Below are 15,439 nucleotides of genomic sequence, written 5' to 3' on the forward strand. Positions count from 1 at the left end.
ATGAAGAAGTAGGTGGGGTGAGCTGCAGTTTGCACTCAAAGTCCTACACACATTCCCAGAAGCCCATTGTAATTTTAGCAAGGCTCACAAGTCTAGTGACACTGAACTGAGAACTGAAAGGGCTCGGTCGGCGGAGCGTGAGACTCTTCATCTCAGGTTCGTGGGTTCAAGCCCCAAGTTGAGCAAAAGATTCCTGCATTGTCAGAGGTTGGACTAGATGATCCCTGTGGCCCCTTCCATTCTACCATTCTAGGATTCTATGATCACCATTGCTTATATTTTGCAAAACATATTGCTATGATCACTGGGTTTGCTCTCACACAGTAGATCACAGCCACGGTGGAAACTGTGAGCTGAGACCAGGTAGTGCTGTGGTTAGAGCGCTGGACTACGATGAGGGAGACCGGGGCTTAATCCCTGATTTGCCATGAAGCTCACTGGGAGGGCTTTGGATTAATCGGTCTCCCTCGGCTTAGGCTACCTCACTGGGCTGCAGTGAAGACAAGAGGCCCACACAGTGTATCCCATCCTGAGCTTCTCAAAGGAAGAACAGGATATTGTTTATCATTCTCCTTTTTCATGCTATGGAGAAGACAGCACAGAAAAATATAAAATAAAGGCAAACTCTTCCACTTTACTGACACAGCGTAGACAAAGCATTGCCCTAGACCACTCAAGAAATTCATGGTAGAGGTGAGATTTAAAATCTCACCACACGGGAGAATCCATAAATGGCTGTACAGACCCACCGTAAACCATTTGCAGTCATGCCTTTTCTTAATGGGGTGGCTGAGATCAGCGGGTGGGGGGGGGAGGGGAAAACTATGAATTAAGGTGACCAGGGCTGCTGTCTAGGGATGCAAGGGATGCATATCTGATCTATGGGGGTCCAAGCCTGAGCAATCCCAAGAGCAATTAAAGGAACAGAAGGCTTCCATTTCCTTTTCTTTCACAGTGAAGGACAAGTTTGTGCAGGATTGGATACCCTACGGCTCATGGGGATGGGGAGCCAAGTGGCACCCCTCCCTTTGAGCCCCGGCTCAGTATGCTTGAGCACCGTCAATCAGGAAGTTGACACTAGACCATGCTTCACCAACCTGCTACCCTGCAGGACTCCAACTCCCATGATCCCTGGCCGCTGACCAGAGGGGTTAGGGATGATGGGAGTTGGAACCCAACAGCCAGCGCGAGGGTCTCAGCTTGCAGAAGGCTCTGCAGTCCTTTTTTCTTTTTCTTTTTTGAGCTTTCAACGTTCCTGCCCTTTTCATGCATGTGGGGTTTTTACTCAAGGAGCACTAAACTAAACTCTCTCTCGTTCACTCTCATGCTACCTTCTTCTGCATGATCCTCAGCTCATCGCTCAAGTTGACGTTCACCTTCATTAACTGCTGGATTTTCATCTCCGAAGCCACCAGGGCGTTTTTAACCTGTAGGTATTCCTGGGCTGTGATGGGTCCATCCGACAAGTCTGAATCTAGGCTCTGCAAAACGCAACACACAATGATGTGTTGCTCATTTAGACACAGCTGTTTCCTCCCACTTTGAGGGCCAAAGTCAAAAGGGACATGTTAAATAACAAACAATAAAGCCTCTGAGAATACCATGGCAAGGTGCAGAATTCAGTCCCACTTATATACTGCACATCAGAAACAAACATAAAACAAACAACTCCAAAGGCAATTCACAAATGAATCAATATAACTAGAAGTTTTCAACTCAGAAGTCAAAAGTGAGATAGGCTCTCAAAATTAGCATCAAAGGGTTTATGTTGGTCCAAAGGCAGGTGTCCTCAAACACCACAAGGATTTTGAAGTACCATCTCTCTCTCTGTGTCTCTGCTGGGGGGAGGTGTTTGTTCGCCCCAGAACATTGGTATCACCTTAACTTACTGCGTTCCATCATACCTCTCCTCCCTTTCGACTGTTGTCCATAGACTGGCCTTCACCAAAGCGAGGTTCAATGTTTTTCCCTCCAATGTCCTGAGACATAGATTCTCAAAGGGCCAAGCCTCCGCCATGTGCGAATGTGATAAGGAGACACTGGAGTCTCTCCAGCACATTATGTTCGCTTGCCCCTTGTTCAACGTGCCACGGGCAAATTTGCTGGGATCAATCATACAGAAACTAGAGGGCACCCCACCAGAATTCCACCTTGCCCAAATCTTGCAGGATAAGGACGCTCATACGACCCTGAAAGTGGCAAGGTTCCTGGTCGCTGTCCTTACCCAAAAGCGACGCCAAGGAGCACTACAAGCTAGCTAAGGCTTAGTTTGCCATTCTATTTTATTGTATTTTATTGTTACTGTGGGGTTTTAGCGGCTGTTGTTCCCACTTGCACAAACTGTTTTCTATGTGTTTTTTATTTGTATGGGCCTATGGCCGTAAATAAAATTCTCTCTCTCCTTTAAAGTCAGAAGAGGCCGTAAGTCTCCTTCCAGACCTAGAAGGGGAACCAGGCAGCCTTACAAATCTCTTTTCAAATGAGCCAAGAGTGCTGGGGATGGAGGCCCAGCTGATCAAATAATCAGGGACAAGGCTCACTCTGCAAAGGACTGTTCACCTTTTAGCAGCAGTGATGGGCCTGAGGCGAGCTCTTCGTGAGGAGCAGCCTTTTTGCACAGCCCCTTCCAACATGCTGCTGCTCTCTAGGTATTTCCGCACAGGCTCACCTTCTGCCGGGGTGCCTTGATTGAGCTTGTTTCCAGATCCACTTCTTCGTCAGAGGCAACGCTGTCGTAGTCAGGCTGGTCATTATCCTGACACTCTGTACTGTGCTGGCTGTTGACAGACTTCAGGATCAGCTCTATATTTTCTGCAAAAGCAGCAACAAAATGCCTGACGTTTAGGCAATGTGTGCAGAATGTGGCATCCCTCGAAATGACCAGCCTAGAGAATGCAGCTCCATGAACCAGAACGAAAGGGAAACAGGCAGCAGGAAGGAGTCAGCTGAAGCCTTTTAGCGAGAAAGTGTCTCCCTTCATCAGGATCCCTTTGTACCTTTCCCTGCACTACGGTCCTAAGCACACAAGCAGAACCTGCTGGACCAGGCCAATGGCCCATCTAGTCCAGCATCCTGTTTGGTCAAACAGGTGCCTATGGAAAAGCCACAAGCAGTATCTGAGCACAAGAGCCCTCCTCCCTCCTGTGGCTTCATCAACTGGTATTCAGAAGCATTGCTGCCTCTGACTGTGGCAGTAGAGCAGAGGCATTAGGGTTAGTAGCCATCAATAGCTTTTATCTCTTCCAGGAGTTTGTGCAACCCTTTTTAAAAGCCATCCAAGCTGGTGGCCATCACTGCCTCCTGTAGAAGTGAGTACCATAGTTTAACTTTGCGCTGCATGAAGGACATCCTTTTATCTGTCCTGAAAATTCAAGTTAGCCAGTCGTCCAAACAGGGACTCACCTCTGGAACTCGGGACGGGGTTCCCTTGCTGCCTTCGCTTGGCATCCCCAAGAATGTCTATGACAAGTGTTGCAAATTCATGGGCGTTAAAGCGAGCCAGCTTTTGCCTTCCCTGAAAGACAAGAGGCAACACAAGGCCTTAGAGGAGCTGAAGGAGCTTGCAAAGCAACAGAAGCAAGCAGCCAGAGAAGCAGGACCAGAAAGCAGATCCTCCGCCTCCCACACAGATTCATGCCTTCCCAGGCTTTCTGGAAAAATCCATTTCCAACTGAAGGAAAGCTTAGAGCTCTTGGCATCTCCTTGTTCCCAAGATAATATCAGCTACAGGTTCAGTATTCATAACCAAGATGCACAGTTTGTTTGTTTATTCATACAAATATTTGTATACCGCTGTATCACAGATATGTGTAGGCATGTGCATGTACACACATACACATATACGTACACACAACATACATGGCTTACAGCAATAAAACCATACAAGAAAAACCTTTAAAAGGTTAAAAACAGACTTCTGACTTTTGGCGGTGAGATATGGCGGCCTCCCAAGAGATCGAACAGCCAGTTGTGCCAGTAATTCAGGGTTAAATGAGGGTAATTAACCCTGACCACCCCCCCAGGGAAGGGGGGGAGCTGCGCCACCTGCAGATAGTCCGTTATCTGCGCTCTGCAACAGGATGCAGAGGCAGGGACTCTGGGTGATGTCCAAGGTTCGAATTGGGCAACTCTCCAAAGTCAGTCTCGTCAGCCAGGAGTCCCTGTTTCCTAAAAATTAAAAGATTTGGGATACAATGGCATGTTCTAGACGGAAAGGGTTAAAAGAAAAATCTGCTAAACTACACAGTCGTTGGAGGCCAAGTTTCGTACTTCAAAAATACTCCTTTCTTGTCAATTTTTTTTGGTTTGGTTTTAAGTGGAACTCTTTTTATTTCTTGATCCGAGTTGTCCCCCCCCCCCAAAAAAGGTGTGTCTTAACATACAAAGACTGTAGAAGATATGAAGCATCTAAAATGGATACAGGGAGAGATTAGCTATTATATTGTTTAATGTTTCTGAAATATGACATCATCATCTTTGGATGAACTATATAGTTCCCATTGTCTTAAAAAAGCAAACAATATTTTACAGGATTCATCTCATCCTGGATCATAGTCTGTTTGCACTGTTGTTTTTTTTAATTCATGATTTTATTAGTTTCCCACACAGATTTATCTTATACATTTACAACTTAACCTTCAACTTTATAGATCTTAACCTTCTTACAATACAAACAACCCAACAAACAAACCCCCAACACCCAACCCCCCCCCACATCATTCCCCCCTGCACTTCCCCCCTTTCTTCCTCGGTTTTATTCTTTCTCCTGATTGGTTCTCACGGTTTTACACTTCTTTATTGTCTCTATCCTATGACCTAAAGTATTCCCTTAGTCACCTATATTTCTCGCTTTTCAACTTCATTTCAATTCCAGTTACTTTCCACCAATTGCCTTCATATATACTACATTTTGACCTGTTATACACTAGTTCATTTTGTCTCTTTGCTCTACATATTGTCATTTTTACATTTTATACTTCCAATAAAGAATTATATGTTAAGCTATGAGTTTTATTTTGTTATTCATATTCCACACATCCTATTCAAATATACCAAGAATTTTCCCAATTCTTTTTCAATTCTAGATGTTAGTTTCACTATTTCCATGTACCCCACCACTTTCTGCCGCCATTCCTCTATAGTAGGGATCTGTTGCTGTTTCCAGACTTGATCAGAAAAAGCCTCCTTCAATGGGGGGAGATTCAAGATTTTTTAAATTGGAACTGCAAAAGGGGTGTACTTTACAGAGGACACATTTGCTTGCATGGAACATTTGTTGTTGTTGTTCAGACTTTCAGTCATGTCCGACTCTTTGTGACTACATGGACCAGAGCATACCAGGCACGCCTACATTATGGAACATTACAGTTGGAGAAAAGAGTGGCGGTGAACTCTGGATGCCTGCCAGCTATCCAAGGGCCCCAGGGCTGGCGTGGGTTTTTATGAGGAAACCAAAACAATCTTTGTGTGACTTACTGATTGCTAAGTACACCTCTACAGTACATTTGAAACATCAAAGATCAAAGACAGTGAGAAGTCGCTAATTAATTTCAACCTTGGATGGAAGCCCATAGCCTATTAGAACAACAATCAGCAGAAAGAGGAGGGACCATCAAAGAGGACTGTGCTTCAAAATATTAAATCTAAGAACAATGTGGGAAAAGCCCCCTGCGTGATTACAGAAATAAGGAATGGTCAAATAAAACAAGATAGTGAGCTATACCAGCGACTGACTGATAGAGAGAGGAGATTGTTAGTATCAGGATTGGAAAACTGTGAAGAAATAGAGAAGATAGCAAAAAGATAAGGGATGGATATTTGGATTTTGAAATCCAGAACACGGGAAGTCCCATTGAAATTAATTAATTTAGATTATATAATTGGCTAAATTGTTTTTTGTTTTTGAATGTGGAAAGATTTTGTTTGATTTGTTACTAATATGAATGTTTTCTGAATAAAAATTATTTACAAAAACAAACAAACCAGACAATAGTTAACTGCCTGCATAGTCCTTGCAGAACAGAACAATTTTCAGCAGGCATTTAAAAGTTGGCACAGAAGGTACCTGGTGAATCTCTAGTGGCAGAGGGTTCCTCAGGCTCATTTTTCTCACTGTTGTCAAATGAGCCTCACCAACTCAGGGAACAATCAACATCTGCTGCTGCAGAAAATTTCAGTGACTAAGCTGGGATACAATGGTTCAGGCCATCCCTGAGGTTTCCTGGGCCAAAGTTGTTTGGGGCTTTGCAAATCAATGCAAGAACCTTGAACCTGGAGGACTTCTGGTTTACCGCAGCCATTGCTCAGAAGCGCGAGAAAACCCTCTGGGGATTATCGAGCGTTGCGGAGGTTTTCAGAGGTCCAGCAAAGGCTACGAGGACCTTGGAACCTCAAGGGCGTACCTTGAGGGATTCAGCATCCGGCGGTGCCCTTGCGTGCTCTCCCGCTCTCTGGATTTTGCCTATAGATCCAGGGATGGGATTGAGCTGCGGGCACAAACGGAGAGCAGCTCTAAACCTTGCAACGTGAAGTCTCAAGCTTCTAATGAAAGCAGTAAGCTTCCAGGATTAAAACCGAATTGGATTACAAAAGGATATCTAGAAAATAATTTGGATTTGGACTTTTAAAAATTTGGAAACGGCTGAGGACATAAATAGGGAGTCCGTCCCAGCAGCGGGGAAAAGATGGCGCATGGTGGCGCGTTGCAGGATTGAAGAGGAAGAAAGAAAGAATCTTCTGAGTGAGTTTATTCTGAAAGTCCCCAGCTACTTTGTTTAAAGTGTCGAGGCAGTGACTATTTTACAACATTTATTTTTAGTTTGTTTGGAATGTGGTGGGAATTTTCTTTTTCACCCTGATCGGAGAACTGCACGTCAGCGGCAGGAACTTTACTTCGCCGCACCCCCCATTGTGATATTAAAGACTCTGCTTTCTATAGTTTATGCAGCAGGAATCCGCACGAAACAGATTTAATTCTGATAACCTTTAAGACTGTTCAGGACTTTACCAGCAATTTGCTGGTAGGGGAGGGGGAAAGTTATAACCCCCCCCCCATTAGCGCCAGAGGCTTCTGCATTTTCCTTCCGAAATCAGTTTTGCTAAGACTTTATTTATTGGCAAACGCAAAGGGATCGTGTCTCCCCTCCCCCGTTTTACCTCCTCCAATCCTCCCCCCCCCCCGATTGTGCATTAGACTTTGGAGACTGCTATCTGGGGAGAGCCCTTCCTTATTTTTATTCAGTTTGAAGGATTTTGAAAAAGAAATGTATTTGGATAAGAACGGTGGTGAAAGAGGCAACAAAGAAATCGAAAGTGAAGACTGGGAAGGAGTCTGCACCATTGCTATTTTGTAGCTACATTGTTTATTTGATACCACCAAGAGGACAGCAGCTGAAGTACAGTGCATAAACTTCTAACAACACCACAACCTCTGGTGGTGGTTTCTGGAATTGCAGCAGAAGTGACCTATTTGAGATAGTCCTATTTCCAGTGGTCAGACATATATTGTTCCCTCCACCCCTAACCCCGTCCCCCGTCCCCTTCTTCTTTTTTGCCTTTTTCCTCTTTTTTTATATACAGGAAGGAAGATAAGAGAAGATGACGTCGAAGAAAGGAGTGGGCACCCCAGCGGAAATACGTTCTTCTAGGCAAGAGAATGGAAAGAAAGGCAAAGAAATAAAAGACGATGGCAACTTAATGGCAGAAATTAGGAAAGAGTTCAAACAAAATGAGCAATATATGGAGAAAAAACTACAGGAGGTCCAAGAGACCTTAGACAAGAAATTCGAAGGAGTGGTGGGAGAATTAGCTGGAAAAGTGAAGGACCTTGGAGGATTCAATGAAAAGAACACAGTAGGTAAAAGGAGAAGTAACAGATCTCAGCAAAACACAAGAAGAAATGTTGGATAATATTGGAACTGAGACAAAAACAATTAAATTTGAAGTTTAGAGGGATCCCTGAGGAAGCGAATGAGGACATAAGGGCTAAATTTACTGCGGAATTGGCCACCTGGTTAGATCTTAAAGAAGAGGAGATTGGATATTCAATTGTGAATGCATTTAGGATAAGAGTAAAATCAGCAGAAGCAAAAGCAAAGAAACTCGCTGGGGACTGCTTGGTGATGTTTGATTCAATGGACATGAAGAATGCAATTTTGAGAATGAATTACAATAAGAACTTACACATTGGTGGAAAGTCAATTATAATTTTTAAAGAGATTCCAGAAAGATTTTTGAAGAAAAGAGATGCTTATAAACAATTGGCAGGACTGTTGAAGAAAAATGGGATTCAATATAGATGGGAATTTCCTGAGGGAATCTCCTTCTATTACAAAGATAAGAGATTTAAATTAAGCAGCCCACAGGAGTTGAATAAATTTTCAAGGAAGTATGACAAAGAATTAGGTAAAGTGGAGAAGATAGAACCAGGATTGGACCTGAAGGAAAAGGAGAAGAAGGATGAGGGTGAGGAGGAAGAAGAAGAAGAGGAGGAGGAGGAGGAAGATATTGATAAAAGACCCCAACCTTGAACTATTTATATTTGTAAGTGTAATTGGTTGCAGAAATGGCTTTGAAATCTTTATCATGGAATGTGAATAGACTTAATGATAAAAATAAAAGGAACAAAATTGAACATATTTTGAAAAAACGGAATTTGGATATAATTTGTCTAAAAGAAACACACATTGCAAGGAGACACAAACAAGTTTTAATTAATAAAAGATTGGGGGTGGACTTTATTGCTTCAGATGTAAATAAAAAAAATGGACTAGTAATGTATATAAAGGAGAAACATGATCCCAAATTGCTATTTAAGGATGAGGAAGGAAGAGTACTGATAGTACAAATCACCCTGCAGGGAGAAAAATTGATTATTGTTGGAATCTACACACCGAATGACAAAAAAGCAGAATTTTATTCAAACCTTAATGACAGACAGTCAGAATATGAGAATAATTTTAATGGGAGACCTCAATGGAGTGGTAATGCTAGATCTAGATAGATCAATAAAAAGGAAAGTCAAGTATGAAGGCAAATTACCAAAACCATTTTTTGATATGGTGGATACCATGGGATTAACGGACATATGAAGACTTAAAAATCCAACAGTGAAGCAATTTACATTCTTCTCAGAACCTAATAAACGTTTGGGAATAATTGACTATATATGGGTCTCCAAAGAGTTGAGCCCGAGGGTATCGAAAATTGAGATTCTCCCAAGGACTTTAGCTGACCATAATCCGATATATTTGGAATTAAAAGGAAAGGATCAATCTTCCTTTAGATGGAGAATGAACGAAAGTCTATTCAATGATCAGGAAATTGTTTAAAAAGCAAAAGAGACCATTTTAGACTATTTTAAGTGGAATTTGAATAAAGAAACACCTATTGAAACTGTATGGGATGCTAGCAAAGCAGTGATGAGAGGTTTCCTCATACTGAAAAATAGCCATCAGAAAAAAAGAAAGAGGAAAAAAGAAAGAAGAAATCCTGGCCCACCTCATGGAGAATGAAAGATTGCTAACAATTAAACCTAAAGAGAAATCTATAAAACAGAATATTAAATTGTTGCAGACTCAGTTCTCCATGCTGGTGAACCAGGAAGTGGAGTGGAAGATTAAACTGCTGAGACAGGAAATTTTTGAATTGGCCAACAAAACAGGGAAATTATTGGCTTGGCAAATAAAGGCTTGACAAAAACAAAATACTATCAATAGGTTGCAGAAAAGGAGATTGAGGACCCAAAAGAAATAAGAAAGACTTTCCAGAAGTTTTTATAAAGACTTATATAAGAAGGAGAAGGAAGATAAAAATAAAATTGAAAGATACATTCAGAATCATAAATTGCAGGTTATTCCAGCACAGAAAACGGACTAATTGTTGAACAGGAAATTGCAGGTGATTCCAGCAGAGAAAAGAAGCTCATTCAACGGACTAATTACTGAACAGGAAATTGAAACAGCAATGAAAAGGATGAAAATAGGAAAGGCTCCAGGACCGGATGGCATTTCAGCAAAATATTATAAGACACTTAGCAGACAGTTGATACCGGTTTTGCGTGATGTTATAAATGGTATTTTAAAGGAGGATAAAATTCCAAGTACTTGGAAAGAAGCTTATATTACGTTGATCCCCAAGAAAGATAAACATCTCTTGAATGTAAAAAATTATAGACCCATTTCCTTATTGAATAATATTTATAAATTATTTGCAGACATCTTGGCGAATAGACTGAAAAATGTACTAAATGAGGCAATACATAAAGATCAAGCGGGCTTTCTTCCAGGTCGACAATTAAAAGATAATGTCAGAAATATAGTGAATATAATAGAATACTTGGAGACCAGGAATGACAAACAGGCAGCATTGATGTTTATAGAAGAAGAAGAAGAAGAGTTTGGATTTGATATCCCGCTTTTCACTACCTGAAGGAGTCTCAAAGCGGCTAACATTCTCCTTTCCCTTCCTCCCCCACAACAAACACTCTGTGAGGTGAGTGGGGCTGAGAGACTTCAGAGAAGTGTGACTAGCCCAAGGTCACCCAGCAGCTGCATGTGGAGGAGTGGAGATGCGAACCCGGATCCCCAGATAACGAGTCTACCGCTCTTAACCACTACACCACACTGGCACTCCAGAAAGCAGAGAAAGCCTTTAATAATATTTTGTGGCATTTAATGTAGGAGAATTTGAAAATGATGGGAATAGGGGACACATTTCTGAAAGGAAATAAAGCAATATATTCAGAACAGAATGTGAAATTGATAATAAATAATACACTGACAGATAAATTTGATATATCCAAAGGAACTAGACAAGAATGTCCGCTGTCACCACTATTATTCATTACGGTCCTGGAGGTGTTAAATAAGAATTTGAGAGATTCATCTGAAGTCAGAGGAATAAAGATTGGAATAAAAGAGTTTACGGTAAATTAAAGGCCTCTGCAGATGATTTGGTTCTAACAGTGGAACAACCGCTACAGTGGTGCCCCGCTAGACGAAAATAATTCGTCCCGCGAAAATTTTCGTCTAGCGGGGTTTTCGTCTTGCGGAGCGGCAATGGGAGGCGCGCTCCGCAAAACGGAAAAAAAAAAGACGAAATTTTTTCGTCTTGCGAGGCAGCCCCATAGACTTTTTCGTCTAGCGGGGCAGCCTCCCGCTAGACGAATGCTTTCGTCTAGCGAGTTTTTCGTCTAGCGAAGCATTCGTCTAGCGGGGTACCACTGTATCTAGTTTGCAAGAAGCACTGTGAAAATGGAAGAATTTGGACAAGTTGCTGGATTTAAACTTAATAAAACAAAAACCAAAATGTTAACAAAGAATATGACCAGAGAGGAATATGAGGATTTACAAGATAAAATAGGAATTATGGTGGCCAAGAAGGTAAAATTTCTGGGAGTTCGGCTGACATCTAAAAATATTAATTTGTTTAGAGACAATTATGAAACCACATGGAAGGAAATCAAGAAAGATTTGGAGATATGGAATAGATTAAAACTGTCATTTTCAGGTAGAATAGCAGCTGTAAAAATGAAAGTCTTACCTAGAATGTTGTTTCTATTTCAGACAATTCCAGTGACCAGGGGGACATGGTAATTCAGGGATTGGCAAAGAGTATTATCGAGATTCATCTGGCAGGCGAAAAAGCCCAGGATAAAGCATAATTAAAAGATAAAAAAGAAAGAGGTGGATTCGCCATGCCAGATTTGAAACTTTACTATGAAGCGCCCTATCTCTGCAGGTTAAAGGAATGGATAACGATGGAAGATTCAGATCTTTTAGATATAGAAGGTTATGACAACAGATTTGGATGGCATTCATATTTATGGTATGACAAAGTGAAAGTACATAAAGGTTTCCTAAATCATGTAATTAGAAGATCAATTTATGAGGTATGGGAAAGAAACAAATGTTTACTTGAAAGGAAAACACCTTGGTGGATTTCCCCGATTGAAGTATTATCAGTCAAAAAATTAAACATGGAAGGGAGGCGGGCCACCTATGGAGAGATTATGATAGAAATGGACCAAGGTTTTAAGCTTAAACCATATGAACAGATTCAAGACTGTTTCGCAGGATGGTTGCAGTATCACCAAGTAAATGATTTATTTAATGTGGATAAGAGAAATTCATGTTTTGATAATAAGAAATCGAAATTTCAAAATGAATTGCTAGAAAGCAGAAGTAAAATGTTGTCTAAAATGTTTAATTTGTTACTTTGTTAATTTGTGAATGGAATGGATGAGCAAGTGGAAGAAGTGATGATAAAATGGGCAATAAACTTTGGGTATAATATTGAGTTTGATGCATGGACAAGACTGTGGAATGACACTTTAAAATTTACAGCATGCATGGCTTTGAAAGAGAATGTGTTAAAAATGATGTATAGATGGTACCTTACACCGGTGAAATTAGCTAAGATGTATAGAATGAAGAATAAAGCATGCTGGAATATGTGTTGGACTTGTGATAAAGTGAGAACATTTTGGGAGTTGGTCTACAATAAGCTGAAAAAGATGTTTATATATACGTTCCCTAAAAAACCCAAAGCTTTTCTGCTGGGTTTGATGGGAAACAAAATTGCAAAGGTAGACCAAAGACTATTCATGTACACCACAGCGGCGGCGAGAACTTTGTTGGCCCAAAGATGGAAATTACAAGAGTTACCTACTATTGCGGAGTGGCAGATGAAGATGATGGAATATGCGAAGATGGCCAACCTGACCTGCAGGATCCAAGATCAGGATGATTCAAAATTCCAAAGAGATTGGAGTAAATTTATTATTTATTTAAATGACAATTGCAAAATTTAAAGACACTAGCAGGATTGAAATAAATCCTACAATGAGGACTATAACTTAAAGATTGAAGTGCGCAAATGGACTGATATATCTGTTGAAGGGAGGGAGGGAGGGAAGTCAAGAGCTCTGTAGAGCAGAGTGTTGTATGGTTGAAAGTTGTTAAAGAAGAAAATAATAAAACTTTATTATAAAGAAAAAAAGGAAAGGGGAAAAAAGAACCTCAAACCTGGCTCAGAAGCAGATGGGCTGCCAGTGAATCTGCTTTAACCATGGTGCTCCATGTTCTTGACCAGAAGCTCCCTGCTCAGCAGTTTGGCAATCGCATTCTGCACCAGCAGGAGATTCCAAACCAGATCCCAGGAAGCCTCCACATACAGTGCATTCTAGCAATCAACTCTTGAATTTGTCCAGCAAAGGTAGAAATCCGATAAATGGAAAATCCTCTGCCTGTGTTTAGGGCTTGGGAATAAGTTTCCTCCTCAGACGACAGAGAAATGGTGTGAGTAACATACCTGGTTCCTTGTTGAGGAGTACTCGGGATTGACGGGGAGAAAAGGGACCACCGTTGTCTCGGTGACCAGCGTGCTGTGGTTCTGAGTGGCAAGCCACACTGTTTCAAGGGACAGAAAGCCAGGGTTAGCTTTGCTTAGGTTTCTACATAAATGATGGGGGACTTCTTGTGGCTCTCCAGGTATTGCTGGCCTCCAGCCCCATAATCCTGGACTGTCAGCCATGCAGATTGTTGAGAGTTGAAGCCCAGCAACATCCGGAGGCCCACAGTCTCTCCATGCTTGGGCATCGGCAGGGAATTGGTGGTAGGCAATGGGTGCTCCCTCCCTCATAAACCTTCCATACCTGCAGTCAAAGCACTAGACACATGTCCCAAATGAAGCCCTCTGGGCAAATGAGCTTTCCCCCCATACTAAGAGACACAAATTTCCATGAATGCTTCAAACACAATTTCACTCTAAAGCAAAAACCAAGGCTTGGGTTGTGGGCTATAATCAGCCTTGTCCAGCCCTTGGACTACAACTGCCCAAACATCTGCAGGGCCCCAGGTTGGGGAAGGCCCACAGCAGCTGCCAAGGCTGACACCCCCAGGCCATCACACCCCTGTGACGTGGAGCCACCCAGGAGGGGAAATTGCAGGACAGGGCAAGAAGAGAAGAGAAGACTTGGCACCTTCCAGGGGCAGGAGCCCTTTGCTGCAATGCAGAGTTTTGCTGAGGAGGCTCATTCGGGCCTCACGCAGGGCCCCTGTGCAGCGGCATGGCACCCACCCACAGTCCCGCAACAGAAGGTCACCTGCGTCTGTCTCCCGCCTGTCCACCTCGTCATAGACATCCATGGCGAGCTCTTCAAACAAGTGATTGCTCAGCTGGAGAGGAGGGGGAGGGAAAGTTAAGCACGAGACTCTGTGGCAAGCGTGTTTTTTGTTTTCCCAACATTCAGAACCTAAGGGGCCCCTGCTTGCCTGCTGGCCAGTGGATCAGCTTAAAGCTCCATCTATCTAGCCAGGCTTCTCACAGCAGCCACCAGATGCCCCACCAGGAAACCCTCCTCATGAAGCCCACAGCATTTCCCCACCATTGCCGCACCCCCTCCCCCCAGCACTGAAACACACATTCTGCTCTTGGAGAGCTGCTGCCCCACTCAAACAAGGAGAAGCGAATGGGTGTCTGGGGCAATTCTGTTAGGTTTCTGCCACTGTGCAGTTATTGGGAGTCACAAGAGTCTATTGACATTCTAGCACCAGACTGTTGGAAATCGCACGGGAGACGGATGTTGATGTTACTGGTTTCCTGTTCCTTTGTTCTTTCTTCTTTGGACTGTCTTTCATGGAGAGCAGACGTGTATTTTATTCTGTCCTTTATAGTTAGAAATAAAGTAGCAATGTAGTACATATTTCTGGCTGATTCTGCTGTGTGCTTACTCTGCGTGTATGGGAGAACGTACCTGAAGCCTCACCAAAGGCTTAGGTCGTTATTCATCATCTGAGACAAGCCTGGATGTGTTCCAGAGATACGACCTGGGAGTCACCATTACGGCTCGGTCGTCACTGCTGTTCCGACAAATTCTACTGACCGTGGCAGGATTGTGGCTCTTTAAAGTCCGTGGCAGGATTGTGGCTCTTTAAAGCATGCGAATGGGCAGTGGGGCAGGTGAGGGACCATGTGGTACAAACTCCATGTGGCGCAATCTGCACTTAGCCAGCAAGGGCTGCCAACTCCCAGGAGTCAATCCACTGGCACCTCAGCAAGGGCCAAATGCTCCTCAAGTTGCTGCTGGCTACTCCCAGGAGTTTAACACCAGCAACACACTCTTTAAAATGAAGGATATAAGAATCTAAAAATACAGAGGAAAGCTGAGCCCCTAAGGCTTGTTCCTTTGTCCCTGTTGCTTTCCACACTCAAGACTCCCAGTAAGCTGTACTCCCTCTGTATCCAACCCACCCTCTGCACCCTCCCCAGTCCCACCCAGGGTCCAATCCTCTTCCCTGAAAAGCTGAGGGCGGGGAAGCAGAGAGAAAATGTTACTCACCGACTGAAGCTTCCTCTTGGCTGCTTTGGCCAGTTCTGACAAATCTAAACTGCTATGAAACAAAGAAGCGATCACTGTATTGACACCTGAACCTTGGAA

General features: G+C 42.8%; 1 protein-coding gene across 5 annotated transcripts in view; it reads right to left on the minus strand.

Moving 5' to 3' along the window:
* The window catches only part of GIT2 (GIT ArfGAP 2), a 41,738-nt gene that overhangs the window by 12,596 nt on the left and 13,703 nt on the right, over positions 1-15,439 (minus strand). For 2 of the 5 annotated variants that reach the window (XM_033169140.1, XM_033169138.1), the window contains 6 exons: positions 15,341-15,389; positions 14,105-14,177; positions 13,312-13,409; positions 3,403-3,514; positions 2,669-2,811; positions 1,332-1,481 (listed from right to left, as the gene is read on the minus strand). In XM_033169140.1, the coding sequence (XP_033025031.1) occupies positions 1,332-1,481; positions 2,669-2,811; positions 3,403-3,514; positions 13,312-13,409; positions 14,105-14,177; positions 15,341-15,389 (625 nt within the window). Of the gene's footprint in view, positions 1-1,331; positions 1,482-2,668; positions 2,812-3,402; positions 3,515-13,311; positions 13,410-14,104; positions 14,178-15,340; positions 15,393-15,439 lie in introns of all 5 variants that reach the window. The other 3 variants (XM_033169141.1, XM_033169139.1, XM_033169142.1) reach the window with 3 other exon arrangements.

Source organism: Lacerta agilis, chromosome 14, assembly GCF_009819535.1.
Source record: "Lacerta agilis isolate rLacAgi1 chromosome 14, rLacAgi1.pri, whole genome shotgun sequence".
NCBI classification, from domain to species: Eukaryota; Metazoa; Chordata; class Lepidosauria; order Squamata; family Lacertidae; genus Lacerta; species Lacerta agilis.